General features: G+C 47.0%; 5 protein-coding genes across 5 annotated transcripts; 4 read left to right on the top strand and 1 right to left on the bottom strand.

The window, feature by feature from the left end:
• Positions 1–994: 994 nt before the first annotated feature.
• On the top strand, positions 995–2,140 carry BDV27DRAFT_141918 (hydroxymethylglutaryl-CoA reductase; the record flags this gene model as incomplete). The annotated part of the gene is made up of 1 exon (XM_032069884.1): positions 995–2,140. The coding sequence occupies one exon, from the start codon at positions 995–997 to the stop codon at positions 2,138–2,140; it is 1,146 nt and encodes a 381-aa protein (XP_031931635.1).
• Positions 2,141–5,334: 3,194 nt separating this feature from the next.
• BDV27DRAFT_153935 (uncharacterized protein) lies at positions 5,335–15,036 on the top strand (the record flags this gene model as incomplete). Its single annotated transcript, XM_032071881.1, has 4 exons — positions 5,335–5,669; positions 5,727–13,492; positions 13,590–14,365; positions 14,419–15,036. 4 exons carry the CDS (start codon positions 5,335–5,337, stop codon positions 15,034–15,036), a joined length of 9,495 nt encoding a protein of 3,164 aa, XP_031931636.1.
• Positions 15,037–15,290: 254 nt separating this feature from the next.
• BDV27DRAFT_141920 (terpenoid cyclases/protein prenyltransferase alpha-alpha toroid) lies at positions 15,291–17,228 on the bottom strand (the record flags this gene model as incomplete). The annotated part of the gene is made up of 4 exons (XM_032069885.1): positions 15,291–15,767; positions 15,849–16,141; positions 16,214–16,328; positions 16,398–17,228. The coding sequence occupies 4 exons, from the start codon at positions 17,226–17,228 to the stop codon at positions 15,291–15,293; spliced, it is 1,716 nt and encodes a 571-aa protein (XP_031931637.1).
• Positions 17,229–17,732: 504 nt separating this feature from the next.
• BDV27DRAFT_153937 (terpene synthase family protein) lies at positions 17,733–19,321 on the top strand (the record flags this gene model as incomplete). The annotated part of the gene is made up of 9 exons (XM_032071882.1): positions 17,733–17,890; positions 17,941–18,064; positions 18,118–18,136; positions 18,193–18,387; positions 18,495–18,651; positions 18,705–18,794; positions 18,850–18,883; positions 18,940–19,163; positions 19,249–19,321. The coding sequence occupies 9 exons, from the start codon at positions 17,733–17,735 to the stop codon at positions 19,319–19,321; spliced, it is 1,074 nt and encodes a 357-aa protein (XP_031931638.1).
• Positions 19,322–24,755: 5,434 nt separating this feature from the next.
• BDV27DRAFT_122228 (kinase-like domain-containing protein) lies at positions 24,756–26,652 on the top strand. Its single transcript, XM_032065575.1, has 9 exons — positions 24,756–24,854; positions 24,914–24,961; positions 25,054–25,183; positions 25,236–25,279; positions 25,335–25,434; positions 25,489–25,845; positions 25,903–25,981; positions 26,049–26,232; positions 26,289–26,652. Exons 1-9 carry the CDS (start codon positions 24,799–24,801, stop codon positions 26,431–26,433), a joined length of 1,143 nt encoding a protein of 380 aa, XP_031931639.1. The 5' UTR covers positions 24,756–24,798; the 3' UTR covers positions 26,434–26,652.
• The last annotated feature ends 393 nt before the right edge of the window (positions 26,653–27,045 follow it).

The raw sequence follows: 27,045 nt of genomic DNA on the forward strand, positions 1-27,045 counted from the left end.
TCATTACGCGGAGCTCGTGTGTGGGGCTCAACGCGATGTAAAAATGCCAATCACAGGTATTACCTATACCTATACCTATACCTATACCTATACCTATACATATACCGATACGGATACAGCCGAAAGTCGAACCATTCCCTTAGAGAATGTGCGATGCGCATCTGCAAGAAGGATAAGTGATGTGCACCGTACAAGGTATACTGTAACAATAAATCCAACCATTCCTCGCCATAATGAATGAAGATGCCGTCCGAGGGGAACGTGCTCATCTCGGACCACTATTTACGGCAGTCCGACATTCGGGCTCGGGGCAGTAGTTGGACCTGAGTTAAATCGTCCAGATTGACTTTGCCCGTCCTTCACGGAGATTCTAACTCGCCACTTCGTCAGTAATTAATCAATAGATCGTCGATCCTTACCCTAGTGAGATCCTTCCAGATTACCCTAATCCCACGAGGCCCAAGATCAGCCACGCGATAAGCCTAAAAGTCTTCCATGCATGGCGATAAAACGTGTTACTAGTGAGTGACTATGTAGTACGGAGGAGCTCGATGGTCCAACTCCGAATGCAGATCCTGATGTCAAAGCGCGAGATCTCGGACTACATACTTTTGTGTACACCGCGGGATATCCCCGGTGTGTCATGCAGCCACAATTACAACATTACAGAATAACTGCTGACTGGTAAGTGCTTCCGGAGGAGAGTTTCCTGATTCAAGAGAATTCATGCCCCACTATTAGGTTGGAATTGCTATGGTTGCGGCGAAGCCTTCGCGGCGCCCCGGGAATGGCACCGAAAATGTTATTTAATAGTGGGCGTCCGCCAAATATATACCTTGCGCATCTAGTGGTTATATTTCATACCTAATTCGCCTTCTGTACTGAGTCTGTCTACCCCATTCCAATTAAAACTTCTTTTATTAAGATCTTATCAATCACATTCCATACACACATTCAAAGATAATATACCGCCTATACCGTGCTAAAGGCAACCATGGCCACCAAACCATTCCAGCATCTCCTCCAAGATAAGAAACACATCATCCACACCCCTGAAGAAACCTCCAAGATCAAAGTCGAAAACTGTATTGGATTCGTCAAAGTTCCAGTCGGAATTGCAGGGCCATTACTGGTCGACGGTCCCAATGCCACAAATGAGCAAGTCTACGCAACCCTCGCCACCACCGAGGCCGCTCTCGTCGCCAGCTGTGCCCGAGGTTGCAAGGTCTTCAACGCCTGTGGCGGTCTGCAATTCGATATCCTCGGGGAAGGCATGTCTCGCGCGCCTGTGTTCAAGTTCCCAACGCCACGACACGCTATCAACTTTGCCAAAAGCGTCCCCGAGCTACAGAGCCAATTCACCGCCATCGCTGAATCGACCAGCCGGCACCTCCGCCTTCAACACATTGTTCCGCACATCATAGGGTCCAGCGTACATCTGTACATCAGTTACTATTGCGGCGACGCGTCCGGCCAGAACATGGTTACGATCGCGACGCAGAAGGCCTGCCAAATGCTAGCCACTTCACCACAGGGGTCGGAGTATGAAATCATCGGTTTCCAAATTGATGGGAACATCTCATCGGACAAAAAGCCGTCGTGGGGTAATGTCCGGATGACTAGGGGTGTAGAGGTCATGGCCTGGGGAACGCTTACGAATTCCGCCTGCGAGAAAATCCTCGGCACATCGTCATACAATCTCTATAATACCCTTATAACAGGTAAAGAAGGCGGGATCCGCAACGGGCAATTTGGCTGTAATATCAATACGTCGAATATCGTTGCGGCTATCTTCATCGCGACGGGACAAGATGCTGCTTGCGTTGCGGAAGCGTGTTGGAGTCATCTCGTTCCGGAGTATGACTTTGAAACAAAGGATTTGAAGATCTCGTTGTACTTGCCATCTTTACCTGTTGGTGTGATTGGTGGTGGAACGGTTTATGAGACGCAGAATGAGTGTCTCCAGATTATGGGTTGCGCAAGGCCAGGCATGAAGGGGCGCTTTGCAGGATTGATTGCATCTTTTGCGTTGGCCCTAGATGTCAGCACTTGCAGTGCTGTTTCCAACCATACTTTCTCGCAGAGCCATCAAAGGTTGGCTCGTACATCGCAGCAGCGAAAACAGACATCCAAGATATGATATTTAGATCCTGTAGATGAAAGGATTGGCTGCAAAGGGGTAGAGAGCTTGTATCGTCCTGGCTTAGGCGAATGATATGAATATGATCCTATCAGTTCCATACAACAATCGATGTGTACTTTCCGTATTTCTCCCATGCTTATAAGAAAGCTGAAGGTTTTGCCACATATAATTATTCTGTTCGTCAGAGACAGGCTAGCGTTGCATAGTCAGATATAAAAATGTAAAAGGGCCTGCCTGACTGCCTGTAATAGTATGGGTTGATGTTGATGTATTCTTGCTGATATACTAGGGTCTGAACACGCAACAACATTGATGGCACTCAAAGACCCGCACGCACATTAATCTTACCATATTCGCAAACGGAAATCATTGTTCAATCTTATTCAATATATTTTATTATTTCATACTACAGGCCCTCGATCAGTATCTAGCTTAGAGGTAAATTTATATAGCACTCTAACAGCAGTAATCGATTAGCTATGATATACTATACTCAAACTTTGCCAAATGATAATCTACCGTGGGTTTGAGTCCTGATGACAGATATGGTCCTTTTCAAACCCTTTATATCTCACTGTGCTATTTCATTGAGACTACCAACCTTGTTTCCGATCTTCTATGTTTCTCTCCATGAGACTCTAGGATCTGTTCTTCTATATCGTGCCCTGCTTAGAGGCTCAGAGCTTCATTTATATACGTAGGATCGAGATCTATCTGATCAATATAAGAAGTTACCCCAGTCTTATTATGTGATATTATTGATCATTCATCCGTTACTTCGACGTCAATATTGGTCAGGGGAATATAGGATCATCGTCTGGGGTTTCCATATTAGGCCAAACCTCCTCCAGTGCATTCCTGAATTGGTCCTCTTCAATTTCGGGCGTCTCTGCACTAAACAAATGCAATCACGTGAGATGATCGATCATTCTCATGTTCCTTATGATCAATTAAGAAATCGGGAACATACCGCACGAAATATACGGGAGGGAAATTGGATGGACTAGGGAGAATTTCGCCTTCTTTCAAAGTAGCGTCAATGGCCGACTATGCTTCTCCGATAAAGTTGATCAAAAAACCGTCACTAATCATTCAGAGTCTGATTAACACAAATTCCTTTCTAAATATCCTTGATCTGCGGAATGATGATACTCACTGATCTCCAGGCTCGCAGGACCAGGTTCGATGGTCTGGATGATAACCATCTGATGGAAAAAAGATTGTCAGTCACACGATTATTTTTTATGTTATGGGAATCGATAAGATGGGATGGAAAACACACGATTTAAGTCTAGGCGATTTGGTAGTTAGCCAGATATTCATAACATTAATCATTTGTGGATCTTGCACTTATACTCACGGGCATTTTGATATCTGGTTCACCCCTGAATATTGAAGCTGCCGCAGAAAGATGATCAGAGAAGTCTGTGTAAAAGAAGAAAAGCAGAATACCTTTATATATGTGTCGATAGAATAAGTGAGCATCGTTCAGCTTCCCCCCCATGACATGTTAGACTTAGGACCCATTCTCCTAGCCGATCGATTTCTCTCTAGCAGCTTATGGCAAGAAACGGTGTGTACAAGAGGATCCACCTTCAGCTGTGGTTTTCATCTCAGCCGCACGCCATGTCGATCTCCATGACTCAGTGCTGCGACGAGTGTGGTGTCGTAGCGAAAGAATTACTTTACGGGGTTCCACCTCCAATGATTGACATCTACTGTGTATTCCCAGCACGTTTACTGGAATTAGAGTCTCTATGCGCGTCGGACAAGCGTAAGTTCGCTTCATATCGATAATATTGTATTTTCTCCGCGGTTCATACCTGGGATTAGGTGCCTTTTAAGTCGAGCCGCAAGGTCTCAGGGATCATTCCATCAATAATGATCATTCTTTTTTTTTTCTAAAAAAAAAACAATAAAAATAAATAAAATATATAAATACCAAAAAAAGGTATTGCAACTAGTAGCAGGGTACATATAGTAATGCCTTATAGTGTAAGCCCAAATCACATTGTAAACCCAAAATTGATGCCAATCACATTATTCTCGCAATTCTTATGGAATATATATTGAAAAAGGTTCATTCTCTTGTTGCACTTTCACCTTCAAACACAGAGATAAGACATACCTACATCTTTTAAAACTCCAAGGGAGAAGGTGACTGACTGGCATGTCCACACTTGATATCGCTCTGGCGCTTCAGTAAACAGAACGATTTTACTTCCAAGGGCGATGACAATGAAAGACCTATTGATGTCCCGTTGAACCGTCAGCCTGCCGCCTACTACCGCCTGCCGCTTACCTACTAATGGTTGTGGAATTACCATCCACTTGCCTGTTGTGGTATAGCTTATGTACTATGAAAACGTATGGAAAAGATTCCCATGATTTTTAGACACCATGATCCCCTCCATGCACCATTACCCATTCTACTATGTTATACTACGATCCTTAATTTAGTTATAAGCTCTATATTTAATCAGCACCCTCAATATACGGTGAATAGTACGAATATGTGTTACAGCGTACTTGTTTTATTTATCTCCCTACACTTTTTTCTACCGCCCCAGGATTCTTCAGTCCATATCTGAGCAAGGGACGAAGCCTGCTACGCACCTTCTCCTTCTATCTGAAAAAAAGAAAAAAAAAAAAAAGAAACTAAACACCTACAACAACGCGATATATGATTGCTCTGAGAGATTTGTTGGTCGGCATGGGAGCTACGCAGCCTCGCGTCCTAAACGGGCGCCTCATTGGATCTATATCGCTGAACCAAATCCCGGCGCATGAAACCCCTCAGCCTTTCTCCCTTTCGAATCACCAACAGGAAGGCTCCACGACAATCAACCATTCATGGTACGACAGCGATATCTGAATTATTTTAACGAACGACAGGCTAATAACGCACTATCATCTGACCTACACCCCCCAGCTAGCGCTTAAGCGTGATAATCCGTAGTAGCTCATCAACAAGGCGCGTTGCCAATCACAACCAGTAAAATGCTGTGCCGCCGGATGGCCATGAATCGCAATCGCATTAGCCTCGACGAAGATACCAGGCGACAAGTCAGTGGCACAGTTAGACTATATGCTAAATATTCTCTCAGCCCCCCTGCTGGCCGTTCTCTCCCAAGTCTTAACGCGCATGACCTTCGATCACAACATAGTGTCATACCCCACTTCCCATTGCGATGTCCAACCCTAACATTGTAGTCGATACCTTCAATCACATCGCATTTCCTCCCAAGCTCCCTGGGAAACGAGACAACCAACCGGAAAAAGTTGATCTCGACCTCATCACTCGCCTGCGCCATGCGGTCCAGACTCTCCATCGCATGGCCTATGACGATATGAAGGCGGTATGGCAGTGTATCGAGGTAGCTTTAGATACTTGTCGTGTAGTGAACGAGAATGGCATGGTGAATAAAGTCGCGTTGCTAGACGCCTTCGATAAACTGCATCCAGAAAGCCCTGTGATCGTGTATATCGCAGAGCAGAATGCGGCACTTCTCTTCCGAAAGGCCCAGTGAGACATTCCTAGTCCGTACATAAAGATACTCCCTGTTAACCCATTTTTCAATAGGGGCAGTGATGATGTGATCATCGAAGGCTTCGAGGCTTCGCCTAGTGCGGAGCAAACGCTTGCTGCCTCTGGCGCGCTGCAATGGCATTTCCCAGGAACGGCAATATCTCTTTCTGGTGAAGAGTTTGGGAGCCCGGACCTCCAAGAGAGTCTGGCGACGTTCCTGGAAATGGCCAGCACGGAACAGATAGATGAGTTTGCAGCGAAGTCACGGAAAGCGGGGGTGAAGCTGGCCGAGAGTCGAGATGTCGTCGACCCGGCATTAATCTACGAGTTCCTGATAACGCTTCTCGGGGTGAATGGTTGTCGCATATGCCCACCATTATTATCCAAGCGCGTAAAGGATGATGTTTGTTGGGATAATGCCGAGCTCCCATGGCGACGCAGTCCGTTTTGGTTGGTGCTCCGGGTCTGCGTCCAACGATTGCTATACCTACGACTGGGAGATGAATTGGGACGCCTGTACTACAAGTTCCTGCTGTGTGTTGTGCTGGCTCATCTCTTGAACGATGTTACCAATACGAGGACTGTGTCTATGGAGAATTGGGGCTGGCTTAAAGCCAAACTCTGCCGTCGTCTGGTCAAACTAGAAATGGCGAAGGCACGGTCACCCTCAGCAGTGCACATAGCATACCTTCGTCTAGCCCACAACTTGGAGCCCCTTTTTCAACAGTACGTTGTGACAGCCGATACTGTAATAAAGAAGGAATGGGAGGCATTCAAGAGAGCCGTTCAGCGAAAGATACCACTGCTACCACTATACGCCCAACCGAGAGACATATCCTTGAGTTTGCCAGCCAGCATGCCATACCTTCAAAATGCCCTACAAGCTCCTCGGAGCGACACCCACAGAAGCCAGGACATAGATTCGGCGGTTCTAGCTGAAAGGACCCGAGGAAATACTACAGAGCAATTTGCTTCTTTGTCAATACAATACTCCTCTCTTGTAAATCTCGAGCTGAGATTGCGGTCTGGCCCACGGGAAATTCCCACTTCCAACCTCAAGAGCCAGAAGCTTTGCATTGACGTTGCTCAACGGATAAACCAATACATCAATGTTGTGGGAAATGCTTACAATGAAGATCAGGAGCAACTGAGTGAATTCATCATGAACATATTTGAGTTGTGGGTATACATGGACAAATGTGCTCTGGTTGCATATCCACTACTCGAGCAATATCACCCAGGCTTTCACCCGGAGCTGCTGGACGTGTTATACTTATCTAGACTCACCGACCTAGAGCGTTTACAGGAAATCCAAAACTATATTCATAAGCGTTGCACTGGGGCTTCGGAAAAGGAAATGACCATATTCGCAGATCCATCTCCAGAATGTTTCGCGGATCGATATCTGAGGTCTTCCATGGGAGAGGGCTTAGTCCACCTGCAAGACCAAATCGAAGCCGCGTCAGTGGCTTCTCGATGCAGAAAGGAAGCAGAGTTGGCGGAAGTAAACGGTGAATTTCAAAGCTTATCTGAAAAGATCGCGCGGACCTCATGCACCCAACGGAGAAATCCTGATGGAACTCATGATATTCGTGGATGCAATCACTGCTACCATATTCGTTGTCGTCGACGGCTTCAAATCAGTGTTCACGAGGACTATCTGCCCACAGGCAACAGAATAGCCGAAACAAGGGCGATCGTGTTTGAACTAGCAATTCCCGAGGCCTTTGCTGTGTACCGCAGCACTACGTGGAGCATCATAAATCGACTTGGTCCTCAGGTAGATTTACCAACAACGGAAGAGCCCCGCGTTTTACTTGAAGAGTACAAGCAGCTTGTCAACTATAAGAGAACCATTCAATGTCAAGGCCGGTTTTCTTTAGCCTCCTACACAAAGACCTACCTAGGTACACATTACAAGTGGAGGAAATTGCCAGCGGCCAAAAAGAATGTTCTGCTTCCACAGGGGCTCTCATTCCGGTATTATGATGCAGAAAGGCGATTATGGGGCAAGGATAGAGCCCCGCTCACGCTTGCTCACCATTTTTCTCTTTCTCTTCCCCCAAACCATCCACTCGCTGGTCTCTACTCATCGTCCAGCTTTGCCCCTGATGGTCCGGGTCCCTCCTCATATGAAGCAATTTCGAAAGTCCGAGAGCGCCCTCCCACTATAACTGCTCATGAATTCATGGCACACCAAGCCTTGATGGCTGGAAAGCACAGTCGATGGGTTTCAATCCTTATTGAGCTTGGGTCATCGAATCTCAACCTTAGCTCAGTAGAGACAATGATTTTATTGCGTCATCTGGCATTGCAGGCTGGCCCTAGGGCACCAAGCGATACGCTGCGAATCTCACATTCAGTGTTTAGGGAAGCTGAATTCTGTAAGAAATTAGTCGACCAGATTCATCAGCATCTCTCGATTATCGCACCCAATTGGCGCGAGACTACCTATATGGAAACAATGCTCACCTTGACTATTCAGCTCTGTAACCTTGGATGTCATGAAACATCCGCAGAAGCTAAGAATTTGCTCTACCGAATCCGCAATATTACACTCCAATGGATCAATCATTTGCGTAATGAGACTCGAAACGCCTCAGAGGTGGATGTTGCAGAAAGAGCAGCTCGGTATTGCTTCCTAGCTGCACTACTTTGTCGGCGTACCTTCTCCGTCCACAGCGATACCCATGTTTCTCTGGATATGGACAATGCTCAGTGTTTTATTGAAGCAACTCTTGCCCTCCAGGAGAGCCTAGTGATGGACATAACCAAGTTTAGTAATTTGACGCGCAGCATGTTAGTCCGTGACATAAGGATGTCTGCTCAACTTCGTCAAATCATCCAAAACACGATTAGGATACACCCCAGTAGTATCAATTGCGTTCTGGACAAGGTATGGCCAAGTAGCTCCGGTAGAGTGTACACTACCTGGGAGCATTTGCAGCATCCATATGAAGGTTGGGTCACCGCCAAAGCAAAGGGTACCGAACAAACCCTACCGCAAGTCTTCCATTTCCACCTATTGGAGGGACATCTTTTGGTAGATGGTAAAGCTCTCGGGAAGCTGCCTGCCGACATTCGCGACTCAGAGACTCTCAAAGAGCTTTTTGGAAACCAACGTCTGATTGCTTTTCCTTCGAATATGCCTGGAATGAATTATACCCTAGCACTTGATAGGGAAGGCCATCAGATTCACTTAGGATATCGAAATAAGAACCTAGTAATTCGGGCCTGGAAGAATGGCAGAATCTTTGAACTCATTCCGCGTTCAGTGTTTGAGAGAAATGGGAAACTTGATTTGCCTGTTCCTTTAATCTTCGACTGCGTACACTGGGTCGATCTAAACTCAGGTATCCTCGAGGCTAGACGTATGCCTCTGATATGGAGAGAAAGACCTGGTAATTGGAAGATTAATATCCGAACACGGCAAGCACAACGAGGGAGGTCTTTGCTGGTTGATCCCTATTCCCAGCTAGCTATCTCAATCGCGGAAATCTTCCATCATTTTGAACATCCCTCAATGCTGACAATATACCAACCAGCTATAAACAATCTTTCTGTTGAGTTGAAACGCATGAACCTCGGGTTTCATGTAAACAAACGGCAGCTTTTACAATGCAAGCAGCTGGCGGCTGAAGTGGATCCAAACCAGGACGCCGGCACTCTGTACGGCCTCCAAAGTATGCTCGTGCTCCGAAATGCCTACAATCGTTCGCAGCGTAGTATCATTACGCCTCTTGGGAAGCTCGAGTATGAACGTCATGGGATGCATGTGTTAGTACGTAAAGGGAACAACGGAGACTATGGAAGGTATATGATCGATGATGTCCTTGGCAGATTACATGGACCGGTAGAGCCATTGCTGCTGTATACACTGGCTCAGCTCCACGCATTCACATCGTTTATGATCCCTGATTCCTTAACTGGACGGACAGGGACGGAGGAAGCGCTATCTTACTTAAGGTCGGGCTCTTCTCAGCCGTGGACGCCTCTCAGCCAGGGTAGTATCGATCTTCTGCAAAATATCTCGTGTCTTAGCCCACATCGTGAATATTATCCCCGGGGCGTCAAGCGACAACAGCTGGTCAAGTGGGATCCAAATCTTACGGTGTCCATTCAGCACGAGGCATATCAACCGGTTATACAGTCGATTCTCGATAAGTCCCAGAGGCTTTCGCTGTTCCAAGTCCAAGCAACGCCTCCCTTGATGGATACACCAAAGAGCAAAGTGCACCTTCAAGAAAGGGCCTGCTGGCGCCGGTGTCTATATGAGCGTACAGACGCATCATGCGAAAATACGATGGAATTGCCTGATGTAATCTATACATCTCGTTTCAGATATTGTTCATCCAAGAAAGCTTCGCGCGTTCGGGAAATCGTCACCCTACTCAGAGAGCGGCCATCAAAAATCTACACAACACACAAACTTTCTAGCAATTTGAGCAAGTGGTCCTATATAGGTGGCTATACGGAAGCTTTCGCTTCATATAGTCTTGAGGGGACTCTATTTGTTGATCTTGCAGCTGAATGGGGTAAACTGATCCGCCGTTGTGTTGAGTCTGGCATGCAAACTTCCCATTCTCTGATGTTTTGCCTTGGATTGATGGCTTACGGTGACGGTATCGACTTAGGTATGATTCGGGTCTTAGCCGCGTTTTCCATACTGGATGACCTCAAGCAATTATCGTTGCCCTTGTATTCGTCGTTTGAGAATTTCCGCGACCAGGAGTGCCCCGACTTTGATTCAGTACTGGCACTGGTACAGCCCTTTGGCGCAAGATATAAGGACCCGACTCCCCAAAAGAAGAAGGCTAAACAAGCTAAGAAGGCTGCGGAAGCTGCGCGGATCCAACTGGCGAAGGAGAACCACGAGAAAAAATGCGCGCACGAAAGTAATGACTTCGTTTCATTTATCCTCCAACAGTGGCCTTGTGCTGAGCCCTCGAAAGGTAAATTCTCCGCATCATTGCTTAACGTCGTTGGGGCTCTAGAGGCAGTCAGTCAGGACTGGTTCCGGCGGTACAAGAACATGCGACTCGCGGCCCATATCAACGATGTTCAAAAAGTCCTAAATGCCCACAGCGCAAAGGAAAACAATATTGGAGATCCTCCAGCTACATCACAGCCTACAGTGATGAGACCTCAATGCCTGAGCTCCCGGAATGTCGTCCTGACGCTCGGACAAGATCTCATCAGCAAATCTGGTCTAAAATTAGAATCGATTTCGAACTTTTCATCCAAGCACGACGAACAGGGAGTTTTGCATTCAGCTGGCTATCAACTAAATGCATTCGGTCGGACACTTCTATCGAAGTGGACAGCGGGACGGGCCCGAGAGATCAATGAGCTTGAGGGGATAGTGCACAGGATTGCCTACTCGGACTGTACAGTCAGATCTAATTATGGTCAGGACCTGCAGCTGAGCATTACTGCCCTAAAGAACAAGCGTCCGGGCTCAGAGACATCATATCAACCAGAAATACCCTATCATGAGGGAATGGCAAGATGTGATGCCGATATCAGGAAAGCGCGGGCGATTGTGGACCGGTACCACCACCAGATCTGCGACACATTTACCGATGGGGACCCGGCGTTCTTTTGGTTGCAAAGTGGAAATCTGTGGCCATGTGTCACTCCAGTGACCATTCTGCAGCAGCTTAGATCAACCTCTGGTGCAAAATTTGGACCGAACATGAAGGAAGCTCTACTATCATATGCAGTTGCAATTGTCAGATTGCAGCGGCTCATGCGCATAAAAGAGCTTTTTGCTAAACGTGATAAGAGCAGACTGGATCAGGAACGCTGCCAATCATCCCATTCTATATGGGATTACGTAGCATTTCCCGATTGGCTCCTTCTTGAAATCGATTCCAACATGCAGATACGCCAAGAGCAAGTGACTGTAGCCCTCGAGATGGTGTCTCCTGCCTCAGGTTCCAATACTGTTTTGCAGATGAATATGGGACAAGGGAAAACATCCGTAATCATGCCAATGGTCGCAGCAGCCTTGGCTGATGGTCACATTCTTACCCGACTTCTAGTACCAAAGGCACTCACAACTCAAACTGCGCAGATCCTACACGCACGTCTGGGGGGACTTGTTGGTAGAAGTCTTATCTATATTCCATTCTCACGACGTACTCCAATAACTTCAAACGTAATTGGGGAATATCGCGCCCTGCAAGAGAACATACTTCGTGAATCGGGCATCGTTCTAGGCAATCCTGAACATGCCCTATCATTCAAGTTAAGTGGACGGCAGCTTCTTTCAGATTTGAAGATTCCTCAGGCCGTTGAGATGGTGGAAACTCAGGATTGGATTGACCGTGTTGCCCACGATATTCTCGACGAATGTGACTTTACATTGGCTGTAAAAACACAGCTTATCTATCCTGGTGGCTCGCAGCTTGCTGTCGATGGACACCCTGACCGCTGGGAAGTTATCATGGCTGTACTGGAGCTGGTAGCCCAGCATCTCTCCGATTTAGCGCGAGAGCTCCCGTATAGTATTGATATAATTGAAAGAGCGGCCTCTACCTTTCCAATTGCACATCTTCTAAGGGAGGATGCGGAGACAGCTCTTATCGAGCGAGTTGTTCAAGATGTCTGTTCTGGTCAAAGCACTATTCTTCCAATTCGAGACTGCAAGGCTTTCGAATTAGAGGCAATTCGACAATTTATCTACCGACCAAATGTTGATAGAGCAATCGTCAAATGTGTCAATGGCCTATTCCAGGATATGCCCAAAGTCCGCAAGAGAATTTACCTGCTTCGTGGAATTTTGGTGCATCGTATCTTGCTGCTTTGCCTTAAGAAAAGATGGAATGTTCAGTATGGCCTTCATCCAAGCCGAGACCCTATGGCCGTCCCTTTCCACGCAAAGGGTGTTCCCTCCGACCATGCAGAATGGGGTCATCCAGACGTTGCTATCTTGTTTACTTGCCTTGCCTTCTATTACGAGGGCTTAACGCAGGAGCAATGCCGACGGTCCCTCCAAGCTATTCTCAAATCAGATGATCCTGCCACAGCGTATGACCGTTTGACGCAAGGATCAGGGATAACCCTCCCGGAAACCTTACGACACTGGAATTTAATCAATATTGATGATCACGGCCAGATTGCGGAGATTTGGTATCATCTACGCTTCTCGATAACAGCTATTAACTATTTCCTGAAAACATTGGTTTTTCCCACCCATGCCAAACAGTTCTCTATTAAGCTACAAAGTTCTGGATGGGACGTGCCCTTTTTCAGCAATTCATCCTCATTGTGTCAGGAACGGCAAATGACACGTTCTGGATTGACAACTGGATTCAGCGGAACAAACGATAACCGAAGGCTTCTCCCATTGACAATTCAGCAGCGTGATTTACCAGAGCTGTTACACACCAATGCTGAGGTACTCACGTATCTACTACATAAAAGAAATCGGGGATATAGACATGCAGCAGTCGATGGGAGACGCTTTACTGAGGCCGAACTTCTGATGAATCTGACGAGGAGCAGGATCCGAATACTTATCGATGCAGGTGCTTATATCCTGGAGATGGACAACCGGACCCTTATCAGAACCTGGCTAGATCAGGATACCGAGGCCCAGGCAGCGGTCTATTTTGGACGCGACAATCAAGCTTGGGTTCAATATAGAACAGGGAAAACGGTGCCCCTATTTGCTACTCCCTTCGCTGACAATTTAAAGGACTGCCTGGTCTATCTTGACGAGTCCCATACAAGAGGCACTGACCTAAAATTTCCCGCCGATGCGAGGGGTGCCTTGACATTAGGGCTGAACCAGACCAAGGACCATACCGTACAGGGTAAGAGCCTCCTTATGAGTCCCCTCATTTTTCTTTTGCCTTTGTTTATTCCTGATCAAACCTTAACTTTGTATTTAATCTAATATTCGTTACTTAGCGGCCATGAGACTCCGCCAGTTGGGTCAAACACAATCTGTCCTCTTTATCGCGCCACCAGAGGTTCATCAAAACATTTTAGACGTCTGCGAGAAGGGGAGGGGCGAGACAATCGATTCATCGCATGTTGTTTACTGGCTACTTTTCCAGACCTGCGCTAACAACAGAGAGCTACAACCCCTTTTCTATGCTCAGGGTGCTGAATTCTGTCGTCGTATTCAAGCGGCAGCGAAATACCCCAAGTTCCTCAGCGATCCCCTTCATCGAGAGGCTTATGTTGGTGTTCTACAGCAGCCGGAACAGCAAACGCTGGAACAACTATACAAGCCACAAATACTAGACATCGACCTCAAAAAGCCTACGACGGGAGCCAGTTCTTTCTCGTTCAGTGGCAGGGTTGCCGAGTTTATGCAGGTTCTCTGCCAACAGCACGAGCAATCAAAGGTTTTCCAAAATTCAATCGTTAGCTCAGCGCTAGAGGAGGTCGAGCAGGAGCGGGAGGTTGCCTACGAGATCGAAGAGGAACGGGAGATTCAACGACCACAGCGGCTGGAGGCCCACCGGTTTCCCGGGTTGCATCCATCTCTCTCCCGTTTTGCAAAAACCGGGATTCTGAAACGCTCTAGCTTTATCTCAGCTGCCGATGTACTCTTCACAACAAGCTTGGGATTGAAATACAGCAGTGAAGTGACTGCTCTCCTTCCTCGCTTATGCGTTTCTTCTGAGTTCACAAAGACGGTCAAGCTGAGACCCGGCGAGAGGCGGGATGAGTTTATGGTAAAGGAGTCTCCGCCCACAATCTGTGCATGCTGACTGATTATCTTGAATAGCGCCCTGTTACCTGGATATTATGCAACATTGCAACCGAGGCCGTCATTATAGTCACTCCAGAAGAGGCGGAGGAATTGATTCCTATCCTTCGCACGACTCCGGCGCCATCGATGCATCTCATTACATACTCAGCGCCAGTAACGAAGCGGATGCTCCACTTTAGCCACCTAGATTATTATGCTATCCCATCTTTCCCTGCACAATTTGCTATTCCCTTCTGGCTTTCTGTTGAGGTCGGTATCTTTGCAGGGAGGCTGTACTTTGCATACACAGACTACGCTTGTCTACTACAACAGATGCAGCCAGGACCGGAAAAGCAGAACTCCAACGGGCCCCTTACCACACGCCAGACGGCACGAATGAGCTTTTTGGAGGAATGGTTAGTTCTGCGTCGTCGGAACCAGGATATTTCACATACGCCTATGGGATATTTGTGTCAAAATAGGACACTTTCTGTTGATCACCCATTCTTTGCAACCGCACAAGTACAGAATACCGAGCCTATTTTCCACTCATCTGGATACACAGGTGGGAGGAAAGAGGAGGAGGAATACTATGACAGCGAGGAAGAAGAGATTGGCGTTTTAGAGCCCGAGGAAGCTGATCAGTTCGAGTAGGCATTTTGTCGCCTAGAGCATTCAATTAAGGGGCGGTGATGTATAGGGGGCTCTGTAGGGTGATTAGATCCCACACTCTTTCATTCGAAGTCTCCAACAGTCGATGCGTGCGTTGAGTCTAGTTCCCTGTCAATGGACCAATGCATGAATCATGAACTGTACCTCTGTATCAGTCTATCTATTGAGAGTTCTTTATTCCGCATGAGCATAATTATTCCCCCACCCCCAAGCCAAGTCCCCGATTGTAACAGATACTAGTTAGGGTGGATTCCCCTAAATCCCGCCAAATTAACTCTATTCACCTTCAACGCGGCAAGAATATATGCCTCCCCGACATAAGCAATTCCATGAAGAATCTTTCCTGTCCACACACGGTCCGGATTATTACTCCCGTGCTTCCAATGCTCCAACAAAAATTGCTTGCCCCGAGCAATCGCCAGATCGGTCTTCCAGTCATTCTCCCCCACAACAGCTAAATGGGACCCCAGATGGGCTAGAGAAACGACTGCATAGGCTGTTTCTTCGTTGCAATGCAGCTCCCCCCACGAACCATCGCCGTGCTGGTTCTTCAGAATGTAATCCAGCGCCTCACGAAGGCAGGACGGGACTGTGTCATGGATGAGGTTGTAGGAGATGACGGATATAGAGGGCAAGGCGCCTTGTGCTTGTTTTACTAATAGGAGGGTAAGGGATTGGGCCATGTGCATGATCCCGTAGTACTCGGATATGTTCTATAGATCCTCTCATTACTTATCTGTAACCAGTAGGATGGAGGGGGGGGGGGGAGGTTGGACTGAACAGGTTATCCATACCCAATGATCCTCGAACTTCCCAGTTGCTTTCCACCGACTGCAGATAAACCGGGCCACTTTCTCTATCTGTGCAGTGAAGGCACTGGGGTCTGGGCTATGGAGGAGAGAGGATAGGACGTTGGCGTTGACACTGACGCTGTTCACGCGGTTCGGCATTCTGTTGTCGAAGGTTTCAAAGCAGTGGCCCACTTCGAATTTGTCGACGAGGCCTTTCGGGCTGATTTGGTAGCCCTGGAGGTTCAGTGTTAAGAGGGCTCGGGAGGTATCATCGGCATCGGGGAGCCAGACACGGGCTAGACAATAATGATTTTGAATCTTGTGGGTGGGGTTGTTAAAGAGTAATAAGTGAGTAAGATAGGACTTACTGGCACCGGTGACGCCCTCATTGAGGCTTCCATGAATTACCCGAATGATAGAGTCTACTTGGTCCACACCCAGGTTGTCGGTTGTGAATCCGTTTTCGAGGAGTGCAGTCAGGACCTGAGTATCTGGTAAACGCACTTGCACTGTCTAGTTCATTGAGAGTTGTAGTTGGGGTGGGGTACATACCCAGCTTGGTTCAAAAAGTTCCAAAGGAAAAACGCCTCCTACTGCACCATTGCCTTGCCCTTGCCCGTTTGTTACGACGTGGCGAAGGAAGGTCTCGCATTTTTCACTCCACTTTGGAGCGTAGATCAGGTATGCTGCCGTGGAGGCTGGAGAGGCGAGAATCCCGCCATCACTGACCAAGTGCTCAAGCTTGCTAAAATCTAACTTGCCAATGAAGGCCTCGAGTGAAAGGAGTGGAACTTGACAGGGACCATCATACAACCAATTGAGGTCAATGATTGAGGCTTTCTCATATCGGACGAGTAACTCTTCCTTGACGGGGAAATCGAACGAGAGGCCTTCATCCGATAAGAGTTGCAGTAGGACGGGAATCAGCAGTTCAAATCCAAAATGAGTTGTCCCTTCTAGAGTCCAGGCGGCAAGCTTCTCGTCTAGAAATCTCTTTGCGTGGAAGATCCTCGCAAGAGCATCTTCTGGGAGGTTTGATCCCTGACATCCGGCAAGACGAAAGTGCCGGCATAGAGCTAGTAGTGCTGCGAGGGAGTGGATGATGCAGTCGGGCAACCAGAGAGAGTCGGGGTATTTAACCGCTCTGCTAGATTGTTCTAGCGGATCCCAGCCGCCGTTTGGGTTTTGGGTTTCAAGAAGATAAGCGAAACTTTCTGGAAACAGCCAGCGGCTTTGCTCTGCCGTCTTGTCAGGGACCAAGGCAAGCCAGGCAGTATCGTATATCGACGGAGCCATGGAACTTAAGCCATACTCGGAATGTACCTCTTTGGAGATCCTGTGAACCAGATCCCGGGCTCGCTGAACAAGAACAGGGTAGGACATAATAGAAATATAACGAGCAAAGGATAATGTTTCTTGGTAGTTCTGGTGCTGTTAAAGTCCACCGAAATCCTACCATTTATAGAGCCGCTTGACTGGATTATAACACCATTCCTTAGCCTAGCAGCTTGACCGCAACTTGACCGCCGAACCGTTTTAACTTTTCCCCTGGTTTACTGAGTCTTTTTGTATGCGTATGGAGGTCCCTTCATCCTCGCTGCTGCGAAGGAATACTACTTGCGGCATTATCGCTTGGTCACAATTGGAACCCAAGTATCTGGTTACGATTCGCTTAGTAGTGGGCTGTTCTTAAACTTTCCCATACATAGTGGAGCTCATTGCATATTCCTCGACGCGAATTTGATTTGCCAAGCCGATATGCTCTTGCCCATCTACGGTTCTCAGTGAGGATATATAAGCTCGACAAAGGTTCTTGAATCTCCAGAATCCGAGCAAGACCAATTAGAAAAGATACGATTTTACTTCTCTCCATTTCTGTATCTCACTATGTTACAGTCGACACTACATGCCGGCTTTTGGCAATCGATCCGTGGTCAGACTACTACTCTCCCCAACCTATATCAGCTCTTTGCCCACTGGAAACCTCGGCTCCACCCCGAATATCTTAGAGCCCGCGACGAAGTTCTCAATCCCTGGATTGAACGGTGAGGCTACACTTTTCAATATTCCGTTCAGAACATCTCACACCACACAGCTGGGTACCCAATGCGGTCACAAGTCGCAAGTTCCAGAAAGCGGAATTCGGAGTGTTCGCGGCGATCATGTGTGCAGATGCACCTTTTACCAAATTATGCACTGTAGCGAAGGCTTTTGCATGGGTGAGACATTGTCGCATATACCTGGGTCGAGAAAGAGAGCTAATGCGAGGCAGTACTTTATTTGGGACGATCGTAAATCCTCCTGGTTGCCTTATTACTAGAAACCGACTAACAAGGGGTATGTCTAGTATTTGATTGCGGATCTTTGACCGACGATCAGCGCAGTATCAGCAAATACCGGGACGTGTCACTGCAATATTTTCGGGCAGTGCTCTGTGGAAAGGGCGAGTATCCAGATCTGTCGTGCTTCTCGCAGGAGTTGCAAAATGCCTTGAAGTGTTGGGACGAAGTTGCGGCCCACTTGCGGGAGGTTTGCTCGCGAGGTGCTTTGCCATATATTCCTTATCCCTGAGGAACTGGCTTCAATTGATTCATTCCTCTATTTACTCACTTGTCTGCTGTTGTAATACACGCTGCTAATTGATGGTAGAAACACTAGAAGTTCTTTTGGACAAGAAGCTGTTCTATGTATCAAGTGTGGACACTGTCGACACCATTTACGCTGAGGACCAGACTCCCTCGTTGATCAAGTATTGGAGACGGCGCGAACGCACTGCAGGTGTATACCCAGTGATCGCGACAATTCCGTGCGTCAACGGGAATCATGTCGGGTCGGAATGTATGCTAATGTTTAATTTAGTTTCATTTACGGGATCGACGTCTCCAAGCAAGAGTTGTCGTTCAATCTAATGCGACTGCTATGGAGACACACATCATATTTGGTACACATGTGAGTGCGCATCTGATGGACTTTTCCGTGGATGGAAATTAATTCCGTGATGAAGGATCAACGATATGTTCTCGCTTAGAAAGGAAATCGTATGGAGATCCTTACCTCGAAGATCGACTGTCCCCTACTGATCCACACCGTATAGGCAGATAACCAGGCCGAGAACCTTGTCCCAGTTCTGATGCTCAATCAAGGCATTGATTGCAACAAGGCCATGCAACTCTCCTATCACTTAGTTGAGGAAACCACCCGTGGCTTTCATGAGGTCGAGGACAACATGCTGTGTATGTCCCGGCAGACACCGAATAAAGTGTCCAATGCATTTCTGGAAGGATGTAAGAACATTGTTATGGGGTTAACCCATTGGAGGTACGTGTTGCTGCAGCTTCTGGATAGTCCAATACTTTTCACCCCTTGCGTTGTGGGTTTCTGACGTTACCACTCATGATGATAGCTATTCTGGACGACGATATTTCGACCCTTCAGAGATCGGCGACAGCAATGTGATCGCTTTCAAACTCTGTTGACAAGAGGGAGTCGTAGCTAGATATGGTGCCATACATGGCTGCCTGCAGGCTGGTTTGATGCCCTCGCGGAATGTGGACCTTTTGGGGGGGAGAATCCACGAATATATGTGGTGGAATTGGCAGACTCGTCTCTTCGCGATTTCTATTTTTGTTAAACCGAGCCCCTATATAGTATAGAATGTCCCAAATTGTCGGTTACACGTCTGAATCCAATGGCATGTAAGCTTAAGTAGCAGCATACCGGAGTAGTTCGGTACCCATAATGGGCAAGACCCACCCACCGAAAGGCTATCCCTTCCTAGCTGTCGTTCTGCATGATCCCAGCACTCAAAAGCCAAAAGCCCTAGATTAGCGGAAAGGACAGGAACATCGATCGACGAAGGAAAAAGGCTTAGGTGGAGAACTGGCGGTGTGCCTAAGACTCCCGCAACAACGCGTTCTTAACTTCTTATCGAATTCAAATTCTGGCAGTGACCATATGTATTCGATATTGAAGTACTTTTACTTAGATAATTAGTATTAATGATATATAAATTAAGTATATTATAGACATGGCTATAATATACAATACCTAAAACATAAGAATATGAAGAATTGGCTTCAAAATAGATTTATGATACATCATGTTGTAAATTCAGTATCAAGTCGGTGTCATACGAATGGGAAGGCCGACGTCAACACCAGGGTTGCCGTTATTATTTGCTGCTCTCTATTTCGGGTAGCTTCAGGGTTTTTAGCGGCTATATATTTTTCATCCTCTTAAGGATTTCCCCGAATCATGGCCAGCTGCCGCTACCGGGTGGTATAAGTTAGATTACGATGTTATCCGCTGTGGCCAATATATTTCTTCCTTGAGTAGAGTCCAGGCTACTACGCCCAAAGTGACCAAATAAGACTAAAGCTCTCCATTCGACAGTATCATCAAACCTAGAACCGGGTTTCACCGAGATCCTTCTAGAGGCAGTCTTTTTTACGTGAGCTCCATGAGTTCTACAATGGGGCTCCAAGCCACTGATAATGCCCAGTTGTGAATTGTCTTAGTTTAGGAAGGCTAGTAGACGTCCTGCCAGAGAGACTTTTGAAAGTGGATCGTCCCGGGATATATGCGACTGACAGAGGTCAATTTCGTCCATGTCTCCCAGCAATAACTGTTTTGGTTGATCGCTAATATCCTTTGATCACTACTGCGGTGCCTGTCTTGACGACGTCTACGCCACAAGACAACAAAAAGAGGGGCCGTCACTAGACGCACAGCACCGTACGTTGAGAGACTTCCTACTAATTTCCGGCGAGGGTGATAAAATCTATATTGATATGAAGTACCTCGTTGATGAATGCGTCCTTTTTATGTTCGTCGCTACAGATACGACGGCATATGCTCTATCATTCGCCATATACTACCTGTTGGCCGACCCCGAAGTACTCATGAAACCCGAATGCGAGCTTAACGTCTCCAAAGTTACATGATTAGTCTGCCATTGGAAGGCTGAAATATTTGATACGCATGATAAAACTTGTAGAGGAGCTAATTCACAGATATACTTAGTCTACTGTAATTAAAGAGGTACTACGCATCTGTTGCCCAGTTCAATGATTTTTACCTAGGTAGTATCTCCCAGTGGCCGCTTCATTGGGTCTACATTCATCCCCGGCGGGGTAAGAAGACATTCTCTCCCATACGTTTGGGCTACTGTATCTAACCAACGACAATCATTTCGGTACCTTTCTCCTGTATAAGCAATAGTAAAGCGAATTTCAAAGACCCGAGCTCGTTCCGGCCTAAGCGATGACTGGGAGACGAGGGAAAGAGCCTCGACAAGTGGAGGGTCCAGCTCAGTTTAGGGCCTTACGCCTGTATTGGTATGAAGTACGTATAGTAAGCAAGGTTCTGGTGTGGGATATAGTACTCGACTTGGCACTGACTATTGAATAGATTATCGCAAATGGGGATGAACAAGTCTCTCGCTTACATTCTTGGACGGTTCGACCTTGCACTACACTATACCGACTTTCGTAGTATGCAGATCTTGAATTATCTTCGAGTAGTAAACACATCCCATGTGCAAGTTACAGTGCTGAAGGATACTTGAAGCTTGAGTTATTCCTCGAGCATGGGTGTATCGCGATATAAAGAACGTTAACTTGATCTCCTGAGATTTTCTTTTATCTCAGAGACTGTCTGGCTTTCTATCTTCATATAATACAATCGATTTGCTCATTATATTAGAACTAGTCCAGACTTAGACAACTATTGTTCGCTTGTATCAATCCCAGAGCTCTCATATGTGCCAACCAACCCAACTGCACTACCATCATAACTTCCCAGCCGTTGTATTGAGCCGAAATGCTGGTAAATTCTTAAGATTAGAACTATACCATGAAAATTGCCTTCTCGTTGAGGGGAACTACTAGGTATTGCCACTGCAGAGACAGATCCCAGAAAGTAATCAACATTAATTCATGGCATGTTACGCTCAAATGATGCAAGAGGCCGCGACCGAACAGCAAACGCAGGAGTAAGCCTCATACCGCCTATCTCCATTGTCCTACCTCATAGTGCATGGGGGTTTATCATACTGATTCAATACGTTAGTCAGAGTGCCTAATAGATGGCGAACTGAGAGGCAGTTACAGTAGGCAAAATCCCGGTTCTTCATATATCGTAGAGGCTATGACGCTCATATTTTGCTCGATGAGGGATTAGGCGATGTTGACATCATTTATCGCATTCAAATACTGCCTGGGAGTGTGCACCCGTTTAATGATGATGGTCACTACAGCCCTGTAAGGAGAGTACGCCTAAGCATTTGCATTGCGAGAGTATCAAAAATCCCATCACAGCTACCGAGAGCTATCATGAGCCAGTGAAATAACATGATTAACCATGATACCTAACACATTCACAGATCGCCATAGCATGACTGATGGCTCCTACTTATTCCGTAATACTATATCCGGATATCAATCAACCAATCAAGAACATACCCTTTCTTCAAACCGTACGAAAGGATCTGCAAGCGGCGAGATTGACTCTATTCCAATGGTCTACTCTCCTCCTCTTGACACACTGCTCAAAGCTTCAATATATGCACAGAACTGGATGGCCTGTCAGGCAGCCATTGGGATGTTAACATCATGTTCCTTCCATGCCACTGACAAGGCAAAGATTACCCGATCAAGTATGGAAAGGGGGGCAGTAACCCAGGCATGCGATCTGCGTTTCCAAGAGGGCTAGGCAGCCAGAGATAATAGAATCAAAACCCAAATAGGAAGGTGAACGGCGGTTACTCCGGCAAGACAAATGCATTGAGTGATGCAACCTCAAGTGCCCCGTTGTGGGACCGGCCGAGTTCACGGAGTTAGGAAGAAAATTCAATTGACAAGGCAAAACTACCCAAGTACTTGAGGCATTTTACTCGTCACGAAAATAACTAATGAATCCAGCCATACATAACGTCACTCTGCCGAGCCCAATCTCGATTGGCTAGCAATGACCGTATCTCTTAAGCATACAATGATGTATTGATCAAGCACCTGGCCAAGCTTAAGGGCATCCCTGTCATTAGAAAGCTCAAGCCCATCAATTGATGTGATGCAATCAGCTTAATTCCACCTAACGTTTTCGTGTACTTCCAGCTTTTGGGCACTGTAGGCTCGGCTCCTGTGTTGCACGCATGCTCAACGCAGATCCCTTAGCTCTGCGTGGATATGGGCTTCTTCTACACCGGATTGATTCTCGATAGAGTGAGGGCTCCGTCTAACATATCCAGTGACTCACTAACGACCTGAGCCAGGTGGGATAGGGTAACGTTAGTGCCCTACACTAGTGCACTTAGCCAGGTCGGAAATCGGGTACAATGTATGTCACTTATGCGTATGTAGTTTGTTATGCAGCTAACCTTACTAGACTTTAAGGTGATAGTAGAACGCCTTGGTCACCTGTGCGCCCGTTCGAACTCCGACAGTCTGCAACCTCAATATAGCGGGCCATATACACCGCCTACTAGCCTAACGTATCTACTCATGATAGTAGCAAAGCTATGCCAATTTTGAGCCGCTTCAAGGGCTCCAAATAGGCTCGGCATTATCTTCCAGGCCCCGTCATGGGTTAAGTGAGCCGCGGAATACTCCGCCTTGTCCTCGGTCTGGCCTGGTGCAAGCTGGACAGACTTGACCCTACCTGCTCCTAGGAAGCCGTATAGCCACCTAAGTGGATTAGGTGGGGAGGTTCCGGCGTGGTGCGGGCTAATCAGACACATCTGTAGCGATGCAGACTTTGTCGCTGTTTTGTTACTATACCACTCTATTGTCTTAGAGCGTCGGCTAACTAGATGTGGCGACAGCGAGGCAGGGGATATCATATCGCACAACCTAAAGCAGTATGCACGCAGCTCTAAATGGCAATATGAAGCGGCATGTTCAAAATAGCGCAAGGGGACCATTTTTTCACGTCCCACATTGCACATAGTCCAGATGATGTCGTCAACGAGCGATACATTCCAGGTTCCACATCAACCTCGGACGTTGGAGGCTGCCCAGAGTTAGAATCGGCTAGACAGCCTCTCCAGACTCTCCTGGCCCAAGTGCATGTGTCACTAATTGCTGATATGCGCCAGTCGCCAAGGCCTGTGGAGTATCCCTATGGCCAAAGATCATCACTAGACATTTAACAGCTACTTCTTGAGTGGGTAGAGAGAAGAAAACCGATAGTTTCTTCTTGGTAATGCCACTCGGCAAACTCAGGATACCCTCTCCTATCCTAAGACAATTGCTTGTATGAATTTCTTGCGCAACATGAAGCTTACAGGAGGCAGGGAGCGCTTTCTGCCCATTGATTCTCTCCCGTCCGACCGAAGTGGGTTGATAGTGGCTCAAGAAGACTGTGAATTATTGGGCGAAGGTTTCGCAGTGATACAACAAAGTTCTAAGTGGGGTATATGTAAACCGCCACCCAGAACTGCACATCAATCTACTTCATGCATTTCAAGGTAATCAGTAACGTTACCAACGACTGTCCTACACGGGGCTGGCATTGGTCACCGGAAAATGCACCCGTGAGAGAAGATTTCAAGCACAAGCTTGACGGAGCCATGCCTCCCGCCCCAGCCTATCCTTTTTCTGACAGGTCTAGCCTCTAGTGACTACCAGAGACCTTCCTATCTAGAGTAAGCTTGTATAGCCAATGGCCGTCGAAAAGTAGGCATTTTTCGGCTGTCCTCGAGTCTCCTTCGCCAATGAGCATGCAACCATCTTCTGACGGCCTTTTCAGGATGCCACCCCACATAGAGCTCTGTTCAATGATAGGCAACAGATGAGGTCCGCTGTCCGGAGGTATTTTTCTCATCCTCGCAGCATTTCTCAGATGGGTCCTGGTGGAGAACTCTCTCGGTCTGTCAGGACACAGGCTATATAAAGCAACGTGCCGCTTTGTTCACCTGGTGCACCGTCTCTGAAGGTATTCTAAGTAAGACGCAAACATGGCAGAGTTCAATCGATCAGAAGTGTTGGGATCTGTGTTTGATACTACCAGCAGGTAGATTTTGACCATTGAACATAGGCATCAACTTAAGAAAAAATTAACCGTTTGTCTAGGTATATTAACGTACGACCGGTGGGCCTGGGTGCCTTTAGCCTTGTTTGGTACGTCTTCCTGATTACCCCCGTTGCCCCTTTTCCCCCTTTACCCTCCCCCCCCCTCCCCCAAAAGGATGAAGGCTTACTGAGAAAATTAGTTCCGCGTATGACCTGGTGAGGGGTCAAGCGGTGGCGATCAAAAAGCTATTGAATCCCTTTGCCACGACAGCCAACGCTAAACAGACCTATCGAGAGATCAAGCTCTTAAAGCAGTTACGACATGAAAATGTACGGATACTGAGCCTACGAAATATGTTTCAAAAATACTAACCCCTTGAAGCTCATCGGGTTGTGCGATGTTTTTATCTCTCCCCGAACAGATGTGTATGTTCAGTCGCAATCGTCTTTGGCTCTACTCCACACTAATATTGCTTTACAGATACCTAGTAACGGAGCTCCTCTCCACTGATCTCGGCCGCCTTCTGGAGGCTGGGCCCCTTGAGCCACAATTCGTACAGTATTTCGCGTATCAAATACTGGTAAGAGTCGCTGGCGCCCCATATCTTCGTTCTCTCAATTCTGACTAGACCCAGCGTGGGTTAAAATACCTACATTCTGCAGGAGTGGTTCACAGGGATATAAAACCTAGTAATCTGGTTATTGATGAGAACTGCGACTTAAAAATATGTGATTTCGGTCTCTCCAGGCCCCAGGATCATCGCATGACTGGATATGTCTCAACTCGGTACTACCGTGCACCGGAGGTCATGCTTACATGGCAAAGGTACGGTGTAAAGATGGACATTTGGAGCGCAGGGTGTGTTATTGCGGAAATGTTCAATGGAAGGCCGTTATTTCCAGGCCAAGACCCCATTAACCAGTTCTACCTGATTCTGGACGTGTTGGGAAATCCATCTGATAAGTTTATCTCGCGGATATGTACCACAAATGTAGGTATTTCGGGGAAATTTGTTGTGCACGCCGCAGTACTGACATGTACGTTTCAGACAGTGGAGATCATAAGGTCACTGGAGCGGAGAGAGCCGCGTCCCTTGCAAAGCGTTATTCAGAATCTGGATGATTCCGGCAAGTGCCGACTATACTCCATTTTCTAATAGTTTGACTGTATGGCTGACTGGTATGGGCTATATAGCTAGGAGTATGCTGGAGGGAATGCTCACGCTGGACCCACAAGAAAGGATTTCTGCCGAGGAAGCCCTACAACACCCCTATATGAGAATGTATCATGACCCGACCGATGAACCCATTGCTGAAGAAATGTTCGACTGGGTGTTTAACGGTGGCGAATTTGACAAGGAGATATTAAAAGAAGTGATGTATGTTTATCATTACCTTCCCCTGAAAGCTCATCTACTAACGAGGAAACTTGTAGATTCATGGAGGTGCTCCACTTTCATCAAAGTGCGTGTCTGGCAATGTCGCCGATGGGTCTAAAGGATCCCACTATCCCACAATTCTCGGAAACCGAGTCATTCCTGAACCCCGACGCTTTCACTAATTGGGCTCCTTGTCTATGACAATTCACTGCAATGCTCTGCTTCTCCAGAAATACGAGAAATATACTTGTGATAGTAACGGTTTATCTACTTTCCCCCTACCTTATACCGACTGCCTTGCCCGGACAAGGGGTTCCTAACGTTGGTAAAGACAGTATAAGTAGAGAAAATAAATAATAATTACAAACCTAGTATGATGATAGACCAATGTATAGGATAATCAGATTGATTGCATCGCAAGAACGTCCTAGTAGTAAAGCACGCACCTTATCCAACCCAAGTAAGTAGTGGCTCATGTAACTTGTGTCTCTTTTGAACTATTGAAAACCGTCTCGAGCGGTGAAATGAAACTGGACCGTTAGCTTTTAGGTAAGAGGATTACCTGTTCCATTTCAGGGGTAGTCCAGTAGATTATGCGCAATTACCCTTCATCTGAGGACCAAGACCCAAGATCCGCCTCGCTAATTGTACACTTGGTTTCCAGACCTGAAATGGACATCGTACGAGTTTACTATCACTGAAACGGGATATTGATGACTGATCGTTTTGAACTATTCTCAGTGTAGTCGACAAAATGTCCAAGGCAGTACAGCAACCCCATGTTTCTTTACGTCAGGCCTTCGTCTTTACCAT

This window comes from Aspergillus caelatus (assembly GCF_009193585.1).
Source record: "Aspergillus caelatus strain CBS 763.97 unplaced genomic scaffold BDV27scaffold_21, whole genome shotgun sequence".
NCBI classification, from domain to species: Eukaryota; Fungi; Ascomycota; class Eurotiomycetes; order Eurotiales; family Aspergillaceae; genus Aspergillus; species Aspergillus caelatus.

What these genes read in the sequence shown, in the direction of transcription:
- BDV27DRAFT_122228 (XM_032065575.1), top strand. Translation starts at nt 24,799, where the DNA reads ATGGCAGAGTTCAATCGATCAGAAGTGTTGGGATCTGTGTTTGATACT. An exon ending in ATCTCTCCCCGAACAGATGT is followed by an intron (nt 25,280 to 25,334) that starts GTATGTTCAGTC and finishes ATTGCTTTACAG; the next exon opens with ATACCTAGTAACGGAGCTCC. An exon ending in ATTTCGCGTATCAAATACTG is followed by an intron (nt 25,435 to 25,488) that starts GTAAGAGTCGCT and finishes GACTAGACCCAG; the next exon opens with CGTGGGTTAAAATACCTACA.